The 20,192-nt window shown below is 41.7% G+C and overlaps 1 protein-coding gene across 3 annotated transcripts in view; it reads left to right on the forward strand.

Moving 5' to 3' along the window:
- Positions 1-20,192, forward strand: part of GRM5 (glutamate metabotropic receptor 5) — a 402,015-nt gene that overhangs the window by 309,545 nt on the left and 72,278 nt on the right. For all 3 annotated transcript variants that reach the window (XR_016439649.1, XM_090030602.1, XM_090030604.1), the window contains exon 3: positions 59-294. Coding sequence is in view for 2 of the 3 variants with exons in the window: in XM_090030602.1 (XP_089886728.1) it covers positions 59-294 (236 nt within the window). In the remaining variant the exon portion in view is untranslated. The remainder of the gene's footprint in view (positions 1-58; positions 295-20,192) is intronic.

The raw sequence follows: 20,192 nt of genomic DNA on the forward strand, positions 1-20,192 counted from the left end.
GAATGGTGCAAGCAGCAGAATCTTCACAGACTATTTTCTGTTTTATTTCCCTCCACAGTGATGGCTGGGCAGACAGGTACGATGTGACAGACGGATACCAGCGTGAAGCTGTTGGTGGAATAACAATCAAGCTTCAGTCTCCTGATGTGAAATGGTTTGATGATTATTACCTGCAGCTTCGGCCAGAAACCAATCACCGAAACCCATGGTTTCAGGAATTCTGGCAGCACAGGTTCCAGTGTCAACTGGAGGGGTCTCCTCAACAGAACTATAAATACAACAAGACTTGCACCGGTAAGCGGTTTTACTATTATTATTTAGCGTTAGTATTATTTTATCTAAAATCAATGCCTGATTTAATTAATTACTGTCATGCTGAAGCAGCAAGGCCTGGAGAAACGGATTGTGGGACCGGAATTGGAAGGACTGGAGATCTATCCCTTCTCTGGCCTGGAGATGAATTCAAATTCAGGTGCTAGAGTGTTGGTGTAGGGCTTCACAACTCATGTTCAATACCTTCTTCTTCTTTTCACATGGGAAAGTCACTTAGAGCAAGATTTTCAGTGCGACTACTGAGGTCAAATTTTAAAAATGGCATAGGGTCCGAATTTTAATAGGATTTTCAAAGATGCCTCCAACACTGAAGTCCCAAGCATTTTTGAATATCTCAAGCAATAAGAATTAACTATGTTAGTTGGAAGTTAAGAAGATAGGGTAGATTTGCACCTGACCAACTAAATTATGTATAGCACAAGCTTTTCTGAGCTGGAACTCACCTTATCAGATGTGATGAAATGACATACATGGACCAGTGTGTAAAATGGAGATGGTGATTTGAATACAAAGTTAGAAAGGGAGGGAGAGAGAGGGGAGAATGGAGGATGGCAGTGCTGGGAGAAGCAAACAAGCAAGTAATAAGTAATTCTCATGAAATGACTGAACCTTTAATTACTTGAACCCTTACAAAAATGGTCTCCTATGCTTCAGTTCTTCATTTGCAAAACAGGGGTACTAGTATTGTCTACCTCAGAAGGGTAATGTCAGAACAACTCCATCTAAGATTGTAAGGAGTTCATATTATGGTAATAAGGAACTATATAAGTAACTTAGATAAACTTTCTTTTTCTGTTTTGCGGTAATTGCTTCACTAGAATCGGTTAAAAGGGTTTCGTCTAAACAGTTTTCCATTAGAAATTTCATTTCAATTTATTTATTTTCACACAATACTTTATGTAGATTTTGGGCAGAGAGGAGGGGGGTTGGAGGGAGCAGATTTGTAATGTTGTTAGATCTTGCTCCCAAATAGTTCTTTTTGAGAACAACACTGAAATGTTTCAAGGATAATTTTTGTTTCAGAATGTATTCCTGTTAGGCACCTTTTAATTGTATTTTTACTTTCATGAGATTAGTTATAAATGTCAGTAATGTCAATAATTATAAAAATGATTACTATACCATATTTACTTGAATCTAAGATGACCCTAAATATAAGTTGATTCCCCAATACTTAGATTCTATATATGCAAAATTTATAAATTTGTTCTAATTTTCCTGTTAAAGAATCTAATTACTGAAGGCTTGCCTTTAATTTGTCCCTCTTCCACTGCTACAGTAGGGGGAAAAATTGCGGCGGGGAGGGCAGGTAGCCTCTATGTCCTCTGGCCCCTCCCCAACTTCTTTCTGCCCCAGCCCCTTCCCTCCCCCCTACAATCAGACATTGCTCTGCCTGAGCCTAGGGAAGTTTGAGGTAGTTCAAAAAACAATGACCTTAAAATAAACATCTTTGTTTTGCATATAGAAAAATTACTATGGATACCTATAGACTTAGTTTATTCAGAATTGATGCGTTTCACTTTCTTGGGAAGCTGCTGTAAGTTTTAGCACAGGTACTCCATAAACAACTTTTAAGCAGCACTTTTGTACTTACTTTATATATCATACAAACTGTGTGTAATATTAGTCCAAAGCCAAAAGATTTATGATTTATCATATAGTTCATCGGGCTGGGCCCCAGCAGTCCACAGTATTTCAAGCCCTGGTGACCCCACAGTTCACTACTGCTCAGTGTGTGTGTGTGTACTCCTGATATCCCCCCTCTGCAAAGAATCCATGTGCTAGTTATCTCCCCATTCATGACTGGAATCATAGAATTAGGGTTGAAAGGGACATCAGAAGGTCATCTAGTTCAAACCCATGCTCAAAGCAGGATCATCACCAACTGGAACTAGGTATTCTTGTCCTAAGTCCTGGGATGCTCCAACAGTTTATATGCAGATGAAATCCAGAGCTACCTAGTTCAACTCCACCTCATGGAGGGTGAGGTCACCCTAATAATATGCAACAGGCTGAAAGAGTGTGTGACAGAGGGATTATGGGTGAACTGTTTGGGGCCCCATTTCATGATGTTCTCTAGGCACTGGAGTCTAGTGAAGAAACAGGGATAATTGAAAATAGGCAGGGGCAGTGCCAACCTCTTCCCAATGTGGGTGCTAAGGTAGGCTAGACAGAAAATTGGGAGGGCTACGCTATACATCTTCTGGCCAAACTTATATTTTTTTAACAATACTCACTTAAACAGGTGTTTTATCTATATTATCTGCAAAAGGTGAATAAAAATATGTACTGTACGCAAACAGATTGGTCCAGGCTGAGCTGGGAGCACCATGCCTCTACAGGCTGCAGGTGGGAACAGAGCGGGCTCAGATGCACAGGATGGGTGGCAGTGGCCGGGGGTGGGAGCCAGAGCACTTAGGCAGGAGAGGCACTGGGAGGGGTGGCTACAAAGGGGCTATGGCAAATTTTGGGGTGACTATAGCTACCCAAAACCTCCCTAGCACTGTTCCTGGAAATGGGAAAGAAAAACACAGTTCATCTGTGGGACTGAAAAGGAAATTGAAATGTATGCAGTGTAGTGGCTCACCATGACTTGAAAAAAATCACCATCCATACTGAGGGGAACTGTGTGTAATGAGAGTTACCATATATGTTATTCAGACAGGCTGCACTAACCTAACCTTGTGGTAGTATCCTATCAGAGGCATAGCTTCTTGGCCACTCCTTGGCTAAGATTAATTGTAGTGGCTGGGTAGGGGCCCAGTTTTACTGCCTTGATCAATACCAGGACCAACAAGGGGATAATGACAGAGTGCTGGGATGGAGGAATCCAGAATAGCATCAGCAGTGGTTTTAGAGTGGCAGTTAAGGAAGGAGAAATGGTGTAAGAGATGTGAAGTGAATCAGAGAGTGGAAATAGAGATCAAGAGTCTGATGGAGGATGGATAAAGGTAGGGAACAGGGGACAAAAGAAGACAGGAAAGAAATGTTTGGTGGAATTGGAGGCTTTACTGAAGGAAGTAATGAGGGAAGAGTCCAGTCAGCAGGAGGAACAGGAGAAAAAGAGGGCAGGTGGTCAGGAGAGATAAATAAGGAAGGAAACAGTGTTTGAATAGAAGAAGAAAACTATTGGGAGGAATAAACCAGACCCACAAAGAGAAAGGACATGGGAAGAAGCAAGAGACGGAGTGGAAGGTAATTTATGCCTGAGAATAAGAGCAATGAATAAATATGAATTTATAGAGAAAATATTGTTTGACCTATTAGATGTTGAAGTGGAACATTTGAATAGTTTTGTCACCTTTCCTGACTAGAAGTCTTGGGAATTTTTCTGATGGAGAAGGTTATGGAAGGCATGTAGTAATAGGTGAGAAAGAAGAACTTAAAGAGATAAAATCTATTGCAGGAGAAAAGACGAGAGAAAGGGCAACAATTATTCAAATGTACATAAATATAATGGAGATGGGGAGATAAAAAAATGGTTGGAGAATTATGTAGAAAAAGTGATGTATGTTGAGAAGATATATGATAAATATAGCATATGGACAGGACCATGGAGAGCTCAAGTAGTAATGAGGATGGAATAGAGGAGTTCCAGCAGGATAATGCACTTAACATCAGTAATCCAAGTAGGACCACACTGGGGGTTTACAATTTATTTCAGACAGCCTGAACTCTTTGGCAAGTGTGGGCAGGAAGGCCCTCTGGCCACAGCTGGTATACAGTATGCTACAGACGTGAAGAGAAAGGGCACATAGTGGCAGAATGATAAGAAGTACTAAAGTGTCATATTTTGTGGGTAGAGAGACACTTAAAGTGGCAATGTCCCTGGTCCTTCTCTAATAAAGCTAGAGGATCTGGTGCCTGATGTCTGCCTTCTCTTCCCCTTCACCTTCCTCCTCTTGCTCCCAGCAGACATCCTGCAAACTGCCTGCCCTGTTTGCTGCCCCTGTTTTCTGTCATATTCAGCGTTGGCTTCATTTAATAAATTTAATAGTTGGTTTCCATTACTGAGCACATGGTGGTTTTGGCAGCAGTTTCATGATAGACAATGTATTTAATGAGGTTTCCTTGTATACAAATATAAAACAAGGGGCTTTTTACCACCGTGCTGATTGGAGGGAAAATTCCATATTGTATTGAGCAAATATGGTGAATATAAATAATGTCATATAAGCAGCAGTAGCATGTCAAGTCATGACAAAAGAGCATGTGAAATAGCTTACTATTTTATTTTAAAAATCATTAAGGACCTACTACTGATTAAAATATCCTATTTTCTTTTTCTGTTGATGTGTTTGCCATTTGCATTCTAATGAAACAGTCTGACCCTTGCAAGAAGACGGAATGTAAAAAGATGGCTACCATTTGTCTAGGACTTGAGGGGCTGTTTCCTTTTTTTCACCTTTTCTTTTATCCTTTGTCCTACTTTTTATTTTTTAAACTATTTCATCCAGCTTGGCAATGTTAGAAAGTTCTGAAAGGAAAGCCTGCGGGTCAGGCCACTCTCCTAGGAGATGGGAGTGTGAATCCAGTCAGGCTGAGGAAGGTCTACAGCCTAGGTCATGTACTTCCTGGATGAGGGCTTTAACCACCAGGTTATGAAAGGTGAGCAGTTCTCTTCCAGGTGTGTATCTGAATACAGGGCACTTACAAAGTATGGGTCATTTGTCACATGACCTGCCTCTCGAAAGTTCTCTACAGCCATGACCTAACAGAAGTGCAGAGCATTTTTAAAGTGCCTGATCATGTGACAAAGTAACCCTCATTACATGGCACTCCAAAGTGGAACACCTTCATTAACTTCTGTCTGATTCGGACTGGGCTGATGCATCCCAGCCCCACCCCTGGTGCTGGCTGCATAGCCGGAGTGGGGGAAGAGAGGGGATGTAACTCTGTGCTGGGGTTTGCCCAGCCTGTACTGGAGGGGAATGGGTGGCTTGAAGCCCCCTCGAGGTAGGTAAGAAGAATCCAGCGAAGCATCTAACATGGAAATGTGATAATATAGCAAGTAAAGAAAACATGTGAAAAGTATCCACAGATGAAAATAGGGCTTTTCCCTCTGATGTCTATCAACTTCTAATAGGTCTCTATCACTTCGCATATATTTTGGTTCTTGCTGAGGTGAAAATATTAACATCTGGACCATTTTTCTTTCACAGATTTTAGTATGCAAGTTTTATCCAAGTAGGTGCCACTGTTGTTGCTAAGTATATTGTTTTTCTGCCCAGCTGGAGCACTACAAGAAATGGGAAGTTTGCAGATTTATCTGACTTGTGTTTCAAGTGGTCTCAGTTCCATGTTGCAGAAGGGCTGAAGTAAACTATCCTACTAAGCCGAGCATCCAAGCAAAGGCTTTAAAATACAGGAGAGATATAATGACCCTAAAACACTAGGGATTTCACAAGAAATAGATTTTGCTTCCCCTTTGCACCAGTAAGATACTTTTTATTAATTACGGCCTGGATTCCACAAGGTATTTAAATGTATATAAGTTTAAGCAGGTGAACAATACCATAGTCATCAATAAAACTCTAAGACCATCATCAGATCACAAACAATCCTAATTCCATTACATTACATAGATTTCAGCTCTGCAGCCTAAGTCGCAACAGTTGAAAGTTCATGCATGCATATTTCACACAATCTTCAAATGTATAAACAGTTGTTATAAAAAAGATGCTGATATCCACAGCCCTTCATGTTTCCCAGTGTCATAAATGATAGAAAAAGAAGTAATCAGTTTCATTTGAGAAAGGATAATTTAAGTTAGATATTAGGAAAAGCATTAAAATAGTACAGGCACAGAAAAGCCAAATGCAAAAATATCTACACTTTTTTACTAAAACTCATCCACTTGGAATTACATATACTTCTTATAAGGTCAAGAGGACTCCTAGGTTGTTGGAGTTCAGAATCTAATCAGAAATTTTGTCAAAAGTAAGCTCCTGACAAATGGCTTTTGGATAGGATGTTGGAATAAAATAAGAATACAATTTCATTCCATTCCAGCACTGCAAGCATTGGTGGGCTAAAAAACAAACTCCCAAATCCATAAATGGTTTTGTCTAGCTGTATCACAGCTAATATGAACAAAATCTCTGTGTAACCCATTTGCTTAACCTGGACCTCTATAATTAACCTAATTTGAGGGACATCCCTCATTGTACCTGCATTGCACAACAAATATGGCAAGTTCTAACTTCTATAATTTCCATCAGAAATAAAGAAAAGCCATAATACAGAGGTTATTAGAAGTTCATTTACATTTTGCCTAAGAATGACACACATTTTAAATTATCCTACTGGCATAATTATTTGTTTCTAGTGTGGTGAATTACTTCCCATACTTGGGCCTTATCAGGTTGAGTGGCATAGTCAAGACCTAGATTTTAGTGAAAACAATCCCAAACCCAAAGTTCAGATCTGCATCTAGACCTCAAAATCAATGGTGTGGATGCAGTTCAGCTCTTGGAGTTTTTAATTTAGCCAACTGTAGCCAGGCCAGCAAGAGTTCAGATCTAAGTCTGAACTTTTTCAAAGTCAGTATTTTATTATTTCAAGGCAGACACATCTCCAGTTTTTAGTGTCATTCAGAAAAAAAAGAAAGTAGCCTGGCACTGAGGAGAGCTCTATGCGATACTATATACTAGGCCTGTACAAAGTGGCTAGTATTTGCTTCGGATTCAGACGATTCGGGGGTCAGTAATTCGATTCAGTGATTATCGAGGAGCACATCTACAAGGGGCCAGCAGGGGAAATTATGCTTAGGGGCAACCAACTTCAGTTAATTAGGGGCAGGTCCTGTCAGACCAACCTGGTGGCCTTCTACAACCAGGTCATGAAATCCTTGGACACAGGTGTTGAGGTAGAAGTAGTGTTTCTGGACTTTAGGAAGGCCTTCGACACTGTCTCTCACCCCATTTTCATTAAAAAATTAGGTGACTGTGGTGTTGATGCCTACACTGTCAGATGGGTTGCTAATTGACTGGAGGGCCACACTCAGAGAGTTTCATAGTTTCTAGGGTCAGAAGGGACCTGAGTGGTTGTGGATGGATCATTTGACCTAGAAGGACGTGGGCAGTGGGGTTCCCCAGGGTTCAGTCCTCAGGCCCGCACTGTTCAACATCTTTATCAGTGACTTGGACAAAGGGGTTAAAAGCACCTTGTTCAATTTCACAGATGACACTTATGGGGAGAAGTGGGCATGCTGGAGGAGAGGGACAGGCTGCAACTAGATCTGGACAGGTTACAAAGGTAGGCAGATGAGAACAGGAAGGGTTTTAATACTGACAAGTGCAAGGTATTGCACCTGGGGAGCAAGAATCAGCAGCATATGTACAAGTTGGGGAACTCACTTCTCATCAGTGCAGAGGCAGAAAAGGATCTTGGGGTCATCATTGACTCCAAGATGAACATGGGCCGGCAGTGTGGGGAGGCAGTCAGGAAGGCCAACCGCACCTTGTCATGCATCCACAGATGCATCATGAGCAGGTCCAAGGAGGTGATCCTCCCCCTCTATGCGGCACTGGTCAGGCCGCAGCTGAAGTACTGCGTCCAGTTCTGGGCGCCGCACTCCAAGAGGGATGTCGACAGCATGGAGAGGGTCCAGAGGAGGCCACTCACATGATCAGGGGGCAGCAGGGCAGGCCCTACGAGACGAGGCTATGGGACCTAAACCTGTTCAGCCTCTACAAGGTAAGGCTGAGAGGGGATCCGGTGGCCATCTATTAGGAGTTAACATAAATTATAAGTGCATAAGGAGATGGATATTTACCTAAATTATTTGCAGCCTGATTTTCACTTTATCATTCTCAACCTCATTTTCACCCAGCAAAATTAGGGTGTTTTTTTTCATTTACTTTAATTAGATTTCAGGCATTTAGATGCCTAAAAATGTAGATAGGCTACAACTTTTCAAAAGAATCTTCAGTCTAAGTGCAGACTTTCAAAATACCCAAGGCAGAATCCATCTAGTGTACAGTGTATCTCTAAATGGCGTAGATTGGGTCTGGAGTGAACAAAACTCATATTCACCCTTTGGTGGGAGAGGGCATGCAGAAGCCTGCACTGGCTGGGCCAGAAAGCAATGGAAGTTTCCGCATGCCTGAGATTCTCGAGAGCAGCTGAGTACAGCCGAATGGCTGTGCCATCCCTGACTGGCTGCCAGGCAGTGCCTCTCCTCTCTGCCCAGTCATCTATCAGGCAGCAGTCAGCTGGAGGCAGCCAACAGAGGGAGGTGTACTTGCTCCTGTTTGGGGCAGCATGGGGTCCCTAGGCTTTGTTCAGGGTGACGGGCATCGAGGTTCACCCCAGGCATGCCAGGGACAAAGAGGGAACAGGGCTTGTGAACTGCTGTAGGGGAAGAAGTGCCAGTGGTATATGCAGTGGTATCTTCATTCCTAGTCTGGGTCAGAAGGGCACAGAGTATCCCTCCCCTGTCCTGTTTCCATCTCAGCCCCAGGACTGTGCACTGGAGCAGCTCTGGGAAGGGCTCACAGGATTTCTGTCTGAGCCCTGAGACCATGCAGCTGCAGGGCTGTGGTCCCTGGGGCAGGGACAGCCATGCCCTTGTAGCTGTACAGCAAGCAGCTTCAGCCCCAAACTTGGTGGCAGTTCTCGAGGCAGAGAGAGGGGCACAATCTCACAACCCCCCCCCCCGAGCCACTCCAACACATGGTCTAGCAAGTCCCTCCCCATCCTAGTTCAGTCTGAGCCCTCGGATCACATGCTGGAGTGGTTGTGGAAAGGGCTTGTAGGATTTCCCCTCTGGAGCAAGTGCCAAGTTTGGAGCAGAAGCTGCCTACCATGTAGCTGCAAGGACATGACTGCCCCCCACCTAAGGGACTGAAGCCCTGTAGCTGGGGAAGAAGCGCCTTCATCCCTGAACTCGGTGCTGGCACTGGCTCTGGGGTGTCGGTGGACAGCAACCTACCTTGATTCATGAGTGGACCTGTTACTGGTATTCACGTCACTGGTCTAACCTAAATCAAGGAAGCCTGAATCTACACTGATCCACTATTTTTATCTATCTTAGACCAGAATCCACCATTATTAAGTAGTCTGTGCACCCCAAACTTCTATTCTGTTACAGGTATAAATTAGTTTCTGACCAGAAAACCAGAAAAAACTGTAATGTTTGTGCCTCGCCTAAGTGCCTAACTCCTTGACTTCATTGGAATATAGCCCCTGTCCAGTTACATCCTACCTAGGTCTTTAGTTGTCTAATATGACCCCCAGATCCTTATTAGCACTAACACTGTGATAATAGTTATATTGACTAGAAAACCGCTGCAGTCCTGATGCCAGGAATAGCAGATTGAAAATTGGAGCTAATCTGAAATAAATCTTCAACGTTATGGTTTTCTGTTGAAACAGACAATTGTGCTGAAAATTGAATTAATCATCATCTCAGTGATTAAATGCAGATTTTGGTAGAAAAATGTAAAATAAGTTGTTTTTTAAATGCTTTGTTTCAGCATTATAATTTTAATTTTCTTTCAACTTTTTGTTAAGTTATAATGGTTTGATGTCAAAAAGTTCTTTTGTTTTCAGGTTTCCACATTGCACTTCTTCAGAGACTTGAATTTTAGTTCTGTTTGTTCAGAAAGGAATCTAAATCAAAGTCTTGGAATTGTTTGAGAGACAAATTTTGTTTTTGGACCACTCTACTAAAATCATAGAGTCTTTAAGAAAAAAACCGGACTAAAAAAATTAAATGAATGATTTTATTTGATTTGTATGATTTGTTTTCAGTCAGAACAGCCTCCCTTGCTTTTAGAAGTGACTAATAATTGCATGCTATCCTGCCCCTGGCCTTTAGTAATAGCAGCTCTAATGAACAAATTTTGAAAAGACTCCACAAAAATGCTGATATAATTTCTGTATCTTGAACCATTAGGAGCTAATTAGTCTTGAGCTATGAACCCACTATTTCATTCTAAAACGGTTCAAATTTACATCCTTCTTCTTACCCCAGGGTTATATTGCTACAAACGTAATCCTAGCAGAGTTATATCTTGCTAAAACTGAGATGACCACTCTGATTAGTTCATCTACGTCTTACATCCTAGAACTAGAGGTGCTCTGCTAATGTGGGTGCTATCCTTCATGTAATTTCAGCTTTAATTTTTCTCAATTAACAATTACTTAAAACAAACTACATGTGATGTATTGGTGAGCCCTGTGGTGACACCTATATATAAAAATAAAATGGTCGCTGATTTGTGAATTATTATTGGGGAACTGGAAATTAATAGGAAGCAAGACCTCTGAATTCCATTTTCATTCCCTTTCCAGGTGCATTGTATGACCCTGAGCTAGTTATGTGAGCACTTTTCCCCCGAATATCTTCATTTGTTATAACAGGCACCTCACAAAGAGATTTGGGGCAGGGGTTTTCCAAGCAGCCCATGGAAGAAAGATGCTTAAATTCCTTTGAATTTCAATAGTATCTGGATGCCTAAATCTCTTTGATCACTTTGCAAATAAGCTCAGATGAGATTTATTTAGCTCCTGTATTTCCAGACCCCTGCATGCAATATTCTACTGAAGTGTGAGGTATGTTATTGTTACCTGCTTCTTTCAATGCAACTTGCTTGCACTTACCTTAAATTATGGAACGAGATATGGAAGAGGTCTCACAGAACTGAGTGGTTCTCTTAAAACTTTTAAACAAAAGTATTTCCTAACAGAACTGAGGATTTAGAAAAAGAAATGAAGTTTTAGAGTTTGCAATAATTTAATTTAAAAAAAAAACAAACTGAAATGAGAAATGCAAATTGTTTAGTTTCAAGTCCTCAGTTTTATTTTCTTTAGATTCAAATGGTTTGTTTGTCAATTTTTTTCTCCTTTTTTATTCCCAGCTTTGCCTTTTTTGCAGCTGAATTTAATAGGAAATAAATTGTTTAAGGTTCGAAAGGCTCTTATTACTTACTTCATTTCCTCTTGCTGTTCATTTTTAACATTTACAGAACTTTGGAGAAAGTAGAAAATAAAAAAAAGAAAATTGAACTTTGCCATTTTAAATTCTCCAAAGTCAAAGGAGTTCTGAAAAGTTAAAGAATGGCGAAAAGGAAAACAAGTAAGTAGATAAATAAGTATTATCCATTCTATTGATCTTTGTAGCAAAAAGTGAGGAAAACATGAAATTAAATGTGGAAAAAAAAAGATTTTTGATATGTTTTTCACAAAAAATATAAATAAAAAACAAAACCTGTTTCTCTTCAAACCCTGAAAATTGGAAACAACTTTGACATTTCAGCATTATTCATGAAATATATTTTTCATCTCTTCACCAGTTCTTTTCTTGAGTGGGGCAGGGACTCAAGTAGTTTCAAGGTACAGGAAAATAATGACAATAATGACAATAGCAACCCCAACCTGCATGGTGCCCACTGTGCAGCAGGGCTGCTCCATGCCTGGAGCAACCCATTGAATGCTGCTTCCTCTTACCAGTGCTTTTACTGAACACTTTCCAAAAGTCCCACATCACTCCCTTATCTCTCCCCACAAGATGGAGCTACAGCCAAGCACAGGGCTCCCACTTGAAGGGGCAATATACTACACCCTTCAATTGTTTCATGTAACACAGAGGGAAAGTATTTTGTGTGTGAGAGAAATCTCATCATATATGAGAGAATGATAAACGTTTAGCAACTCATTTATGTACCACTGGGACCACTAATGAGCTTAAGTGGTTCCTTGGATCAGGGCCCAAAAGCTGCACTAATTGTTTTCAGATAGATTCATGAAATGAAGTATTAACAATTGCAATTATTTCCATTGTTAAAGAGCATGGGGGGTTTTTTGCCTCTGCTGCTTGTTTATGTTTCAGAGAAATAATTACAGATAAAAGCAAAGTTGGGCATGTGGTTAGAGACCTAGCATGGACCTGAAGGTTTACAGTTAAATGGTGTAAAGAGGTACAAAAGGGATGATAGAAAAATGAAAGAACAATGTGGGTATTAGAGAGGCCTTACTTACAATGGCAGTAGGAACTGTTTGATGCAATACATCAGTTTGCTAAGAGAGAACTTTGTGATGGGTTCCTAAAGAGCCTGATGTACATGTGCTGTTTTCTTGTTTATATGAATTTATTGGTATGAATTTGCAAATGAAAATAATGACAATAGCAACCCCAACCTGCATAGTGCCCACTGTGCAGCAGGGCTGCTCCGTGCCTGGGACATGATGCATGGGATGGCTTCCATAGCGTGATGGAAAAATTGAAACTGTTTAGTCCTCCTTGACTGGGTTATAGGGCAAATAGAGGTCCCTATAACCTCTATTTGGGGTTATTCCCGGCTTTGCTTTTTTTGCAGCTGAATTTAATAGGAAATAAATTGTTTAAGGTTCGAAAGGCTCTTATTACTTACTTCATTTCCTCTCGCTGTTACTTTTTAACATTTATAGAACTTTGGAGAAAGTAGAAAATAAAAAAAAGAAAATTAAACTTTGCCATTTTAAATTCTCCAAAGTCAAAGGAGTTCTGAAAAGTTAAAGAATGGCGAAAAGGAAAACAAGTAAGTAGATAAATAAATATTATCCATTCAAATAGAGGTCTCTCTCAAGCCACCCTGTTGAATAAATTCTGCTTGGGAAAAATATGTTAATAGGAAAAGGGACTAGGATCTGTCTCCCAAGTGGATATATGAAGGGAGCAACACCAAGATCTCTTTCTCCTCCTTGGTGGTTTTGTGAATAGTGCCTCAATCGCGTCAGTCTAATCCTTGAAATTAAGCATGTTGCTTTAAAAGTGTCCAAACTGTAATGTTTCTGAGATTTCTTCTTCTTCTCTCTCTCTTTTTTCTTAACTTGGCTGGAACTATTCACTAAAGACATGAATCATTTTTGTGTCTACCAAAACTTCATTCACTAAAAATAATTTCCCTATCCCTAGCCATGGAGGGGTGGACAAGGCTCTACAGGCATGCCAAATCACACTAAGCATCAAGCAGAGGGATACGAAATGTGTCATTCCACCTTGACATTACCTTCACAGTGGTGCTTGTCCTTGCTGGTCTCCAAAACTTGGAAAGCAAACATAGATTATCCCTAGTATTTTATTCCATCATTATTGTTCTTTGTGCTTGTTTGATTCATTGTTTTCAAAAATTGTCAACCAGTTGTTCACTCCATGAGTGAGGTATGGGAGATTCCCCAAACTGGAGCTCACTGAGAGCACTAGGGAATTCAGCAGCAATGCACATTAGTTTCCTCCTGTGTAAATTCTTGTCCTGTTGTATGTGCAAGGTGCAGGACCTCTCTAGATGTTCAGGTAAAGGCTAATAGGATCTGATGAATGATCCATTCTGTTGCATTTCCTGCTATGCCACATGGGTATAGCAGGAGGCGTGATTATAGATTCCAGCATCAGATCTTATCATGCCTTATTGCCAGTGCAGGGGGGATCTGGCAATAATCCCCATCCCAGGCTTGCAACCATGGCAGTGCTCCCCAGTTGCTAGGGTGGGAAGTCCCACACCTAATGGGTCTCTCAGCCTTGGCAGCACCCCACTTGACCATTTACTTAAGTATAAGTATACATTGAAGTTCCATTAAATAACACTTAAGCACATATTAAAGTTAGTTGTGTGCCTAAGTGCTACCTTAAATGAAAACTGGTATCAGCATGTTTGAAGTGTTTTCCAGAATCAGGGCCTAAGGGCCCCAACTCAACAAAATAGTTAAGCATAGGCACAATTTTTACTGAGGTTACTGTGAGTAATCCTGTGCTTTAAGTATATGCTTAATGACCTGGCTGAAGCAGAGCTCAAATGACTTTAAAAGTTACAGGATAGCTAGTTTTTAAGGGTTGCCATTTTCTAGAAATGTATTGCAATATTTTTAAAAATGTGTTTCCTTTGCTTCATTTTAAAGATTTTTCTATTGAACTACAGAGCCATGATGCACTACAACCCGGCAGATTGATTCCATGAGCCAAATCATGGCAGGCTGAGCCAATCGCATCAAGGGGAAATGTTTTCCTCGGCAATAGAGAGTATATTAAAATTGTCAGAACAGCTAATTCCCTTAGATTTCCTTTGACAATTGCTGTGGCTTCTATGAAGCATAGATCAACCTCATTACAAACAGGTGAACTGAGTGAAATCAGCTGTTTAAACTATGTATGGGTAATAATTCTGTAAAACAGCAACACAAAGCCCAGTGGAGAGACCTTCCATAACTGAGAATTAAGTTATTAATTTTTCAAGCAATTGTATGCAATAAAGCAGTTGGATTATCACTTCATAACAAATATTGTTGCCGGTGCAAATCTGATTCATCCTCATGGCCACTATAATTAACTGCACAGTTTGTGAGCCATTAATTTTGAAGATGAATAATTGGTTAAAGTTGTGTATATTGTAATGTAATATGCTTGTTCAATTTTCTACTTAATTTCAATTAATATGGATTTTACACATGCTCTATCTTTGCAGTTATTATGCATATTACTTTTAATTAGGAAACAAAAACAATTCCTTAGCAGAATAAAACAAATGAGCATCATGCTTCAGTGCTACAAAGTTCACAGTCACGGGTATGGAGAGCCCGAATTTCAGCAATGCTGAGCTCTCACCACTCCTGACATTTATGGGAACTGCAGGAGCTTGGCAACTCTGAAAATCAGGATTAAGTGAAATGAAACTTTCTTCTGGGTCTTCTCATTCACATTTTGGTCAGCCCAGAATGATTTACAGAGGTAACACTTCTTCCCAGATAAATTTACGCAACCATGCTACATTTTGTATGTAATTAAATTGTAACGCGTCATCCAGCCCAAGACAAGGACAGCACATAGACATGTGGTGCCAACCACAGGACTGCAATCAAACTGTGACTTTGAGGCCATAAACAGATGTTGTGTTTGTCCCAAAAGACAGACTTCTGTCTCAGGTATGCCTGCACAGTTATTACAGTTCATTTCAGGAACAAGCCAGTCAGGCTGTGTGCTCTCATTGGCCACCTACTAGTGAAGAATAATGCAGCTTGGAAGGGCAATACATGTACACTATACTGCTCTATTTTCATCTGGGTCAGACCCTGGAACAATCAGTCCTGGGTCAAATGAAACATCTGTTCATACCAAGTCACAGTCACAGTCAGGGCCTTGCTTCCTTCAAAGAGGGAAATTTTACTTATTTTTTCAGTGAACCTCCTTTCTAATGATGTCATTCAGGTCTGCTTCACGTGTGAACCCAACATATGCCCACTCCACATCCACCTGTTATTTCCTCACTGCTTCTATGTTTTATGTAGGCCACACCGAGCATGTCTACACATAGTGTTAGCACAGAGCAATAAAATCCAGCACATATCACACTGGAATTTATTGCTCCCAGGTACACCATTTGAATGTGTGCTCAGGACCACAGCACACTGAGCCAGGTTGGAGCAGCCCTGGCTGGCATGATGTCTTGGGAGTTGGTCCACCAGCCTCGGGACTGCTCTGACCTGGCTCAACATGCTGTGGAGGGGCTGGCTGAGGTACAACAGTGCTCCAGTGCAGGTCTAGCTGGCAAGCAGCCCCCTCGCTGAAGCACCCTCATGCCCCAGCCAGCCCTGACAGCATCTACACATACATATTCTGTGGCGTAAAGAACTCCACTGCAAGATAATACTTGTATTTACAAGTACTATCTTGTGGAAGAATTAATTAGTATACTCCATCCTAATAGCACTGCATGTGTAGGTGGTGACATTTTGCTGCAGAGCTAATTAGGCAACTCCACAGTAAGTGTCTCATGTGGATGCACCCACTGTGGCTTAAGAGAGTTCCCATTGTTCCTCTCTGTGGTTGCTCTCGAACTCTTGGCTTCTAAGTAAAACACAATAGTGATTGTTTGAAAATACATTATACAATACGGCATTTGTTTTCCTTCAAGAATGCTCTCCTCATAATTGTTCCACTTACATATCAACTGAGCTTAGATGCTTTCTGCTCCCTGCCTCTTCCTCAGTGCTAAAGATAAGATGGGTGCAAAATACCTTCCAGCTTTCTTAATGAGGTATGATGCAGAATAGTATCCAATTTACTCTTCTTTACCTGAACAGGCACTGTTGAAAGGGGAACGACATGTTGCTCATAAGCAAACCCTGCAGGATACTAATGAAAGAATTGTACTGTGCCTTTTACAACAGTTTAAATCAAAAGTATAAATCCAAATGCAGTGTTTAAAAAGCCAAACAAAGTGAAGTTAAAAAGCTCATAGAGTAGTCAATGGGCCAGATATGATGGATAGTTATATGGAATCTATTATCATAATATCCCAGCACTTCATAATCATTTTAACATATTTATCCTCACTGTATTATTATCGCACATTTTTTAGATGGAACACTGAGACCCAGACACTATAAGCACAAAACAAGGCAAGAAACTTCTGTTGGAGCACAGAACTGAACTGTGTTTACCAAGTCTAGATCTCCCCCTGTCTGCTGCAGGGGGCGGTGCCGGGGCAGTACACGGCAGGAGTAGATTGCTGCCATGAGCAGGAAATGTGTTCCCAAGACCCTGCATGTGTAGATGCCTGCCTGGGTCACTTTACTCTAAAATAATTTACTTTAGAATAAACTGATTCCACCTTATTTGCATGTGTAGATGCACCCAGTGAAAATGTGACTTAATATGAAAAAGGTAGCAGAGGGAGATTTTGTCAGTGTTGAGGGTGTCTAGTGTCTAATCAAGGATGCCTTTGTTTCATATGTCTTGCAATATTGTAACTGAGTTACTAGAACTAAGATAAGCCAAAATATTGTATCCTTAGGGCAAAAAGAATGGAAAAAAATTAAGATGCTGATATTCAGAAGAGCTGTTTTTCAGATAGCATAAAAATGCTAAGTAACAACAGAGCAGATAAAGTAATGGGACACAATAAGGGACTGTAAGATCTTGGAAAACTTATGAATGGATACAGAAGGGTTATTCATGCTATCTACCTGTATATATATACTAGATGTGAAGACCAGTGTTACTGAAAAGGATATGCAAGAGGTAATTTAGAGGCAATAAAGAGAGACATGAAAAATGAAACAGGAGACACGAAGGAGAATTAGTAAAATAAGGAATGTAAGTGACTGGAAAACTATAAAGCAATGATGGCAAATGAAGGTTTAAGTTTTTTTCTACCACATTAAAATCAAGATGTAAATAAAGTACAGGGATAGAAGTGTGGATTGGATCCTGCCTCTGACATAAGATAGCACCAGGTGCTTCAAAAAAAAGTGCAACATTTGAAAAAATGCAAAATTTGAGATAACCTGCTCCTCAGTGTGGCTCTCCTCATAGTCTGTGGACTTAGACACTCTCTTTAGTCCTGAAGCTTGAGGATTTTCCCTCTTTCTGAAACATTTAAGCATTAATGGTCATGTCTACACAAGAAGTTTACTGTGGAGCCAACTAATTAGCTCCACAGAAAAATGTCACCATCCACATGTGCAACACTATTAGGCTTGAGTAAACTAATTTACTCCACCTCAGGATAGTACTTATATGTTGTGGCTAGCTTACAACTGCCACGTTGCCAATGGCATGCCTTGCCTGTTTTAATTGGCTGCACTGGAGTCTCCTTGCCTGCCATGACTTGTTGTTGCATGAGGTTTTACCTGCAGGTGTTGTACAGTAGTCTCCCTTGGACCCTGGGCTACTCTGCTAGTGCTTCTTCTGTGGGGTTCCACATCCCCTACACCTCCCTTTCCAATCGAGTGGTAAGGATCAGCCTTGGTGGTGTCTTGGTGTGATGAGGCTACTGTTTGCTCCCGGGTTGATGCTTAGTCTTGAGACTACTTGCAGGAGAAAGGCTGTGGTTTTGTTAATTAACAAAATAGTAAATGAATACTTAAAAAAAAATGGTTTGAATAGTATACCTGGGGTTTCTGGAGACAGGGTTTGCTCAGTTCCCATGTGGTCCCATGTTGAGGATGCCCTCGGGCTGAGCCTGTGCCTTGGGCCAGCTACTGCCTGGCCACATACCATAGTGTCATTCAGATCATTTCTTCATGGTTATATGACACTCATGGTTAGGATACCTCCCCGCTGGGTGTCTCTGGGTCCGTGGCTGTCTAGGTGAGGGAAAAGGGATCACCAGGTGCCTGAGTGGGATTCATAGATTCATAGATCCATAGAAGTAGGGTCGGAAGAGACCTTGTAGATCATCAAGTCTAACACCCTGCCCTGGACAAGAGAGAAAACTGGGCCCAAATGACCCCTGCCAGGTAGACGTCAAGCTTCCTCTTAAAGACCCCCAGGGTAGGAGCCGTCACCACTTCCCTTGGGAGTTGGTTCCAGATCCTTGCTGCCCTGACAGTGAAGTAGTGCCTTCAGATGTCTAGTCTAAACCTACTCTCTAACAACTTATAGCTGTTATTCCTTGTTACCCCAGGGGGGCACTAAGGGGAACAAGGTCTCTCCCAAACCCCGTTGGTGTCCCCTAGTAAGTTTATAGATGGCAACCAGGTCCCCCCTCAGCCTTCTCTTGCAAAGGCTGAACAGGTTCAGGTCCCATAGCTTCTCCTCGTAGGCCCTGCCCTGCTGTACCCAGATCATGTGGGTGGCCCTCCTCTGGACCCTCTCAATGCTGTCCACATCCGTCCTGAAGTGCAGCGCTCATAACTGAACACAGTACTCCAGCTACAGCCTGACCAGTGTCACATAGAGGAGGAGGATCACCTCCTTGGACCTACTTGTGATGAATCTGTGGATGCAGGACAAGGTACTGTTAGCCCTACTGACCATGACCTCGCATTGTTGGCCCATGTTCATCGTGGAGTCAATAATGACTCCAAGATCTCTTTCCACCACCATGGTCTCAAGAAGGGAGTTTCCCAGCTTATAAGTGTGCTGCTGGTTCTTCTGCTTGGACCCTTCAGCCAATTTGCAATTCATCTGACTGTGTAGGCATCAATGCCACAGTCACCTAGTTTTTTAATAAGAATAGGGTGGAAGACGGTGTCAAAGGCCTTGCTGAAGTCCATAAAGACTACATCCACCACGACACCTGCATCCAATGCTTTTGTGACCTGATCGTAGAAGGTAATCAGATTGGTCTGACAGGACCTGCCCCCAATGAAAACGTGCTGGTTGCCCTTGAGCATCATCCCTGCTGCTGGCCCATCACAGATGTGCTCCTTGATAATCTTCTTAAACAGCTTCCCCAGGACTGAAGTAAGACTAATGGGCCTATAGTTGCCTGGGTCCTCCCTCTTCCCTTTTTTAAAGATGGGGACCACCTTGGCCCTCTTCCAGTCATCTGGCACCTGACCAGAGCACCACACGTGCTTGGAAAGCCATGCCAGGGGCCCTGCAATAACCCCTTCCAATTCCTTCAACACCCTGAGGTGGAGAGCATCTGGACCTGCTTATTTGAACATGTCCAGCCCCTCCAAAAGCTCTCTAACCCAGTCGTCCCTGACCATAGGCCTGGCAGCATTTCTCCCAACTCCATCTGGAATCTTGGTCGGGGAATCCCAGTCCCCGCACAAGAAAATGGAGGTGAAGAATTTGTTAAAGAGGCCTGCTTTCTCCTCTGGTGCAACCATCAGATTGCCAAACATATTCTTCAGAGACCCCACATTACCCAGTGCTTTCTTCATTCTCCCTATATATTTAAAAAAGGACTTTTTATTATCTTTGATCCTTGACACTAGCCCTAGCTCTGTATCTGGCTTAGCTTGCCGCATATATACAAGTACTTGTGGTGGAGTAAAGGACTATGCTGCAAAGCACATGTAGACACTGACATGGCTGGCTGGGGCACAAGGGTGCTTCAGTGTGGAGGCTGCCTGCCTACTGGCTTCGCATTGGAGTACCTTCATTCCCTAGCCAGCCCCTCTGCTGTACACTGATCCAGTGTGGA

This window comes from Crocodylus siamensis, chromosome 1 (assembly GCF_052110815.1).
Source record: "Crocodylus siamensis isolate JL-2025a chromosome 1, ASM5211081v1, whole genome shotgun sequence".
Lineage (NCBI taxonomy): Eukaryota > Metazoa > Chordata > Crocodylia > Crocodylidae > Crocodylus > Crocodylus siamensis.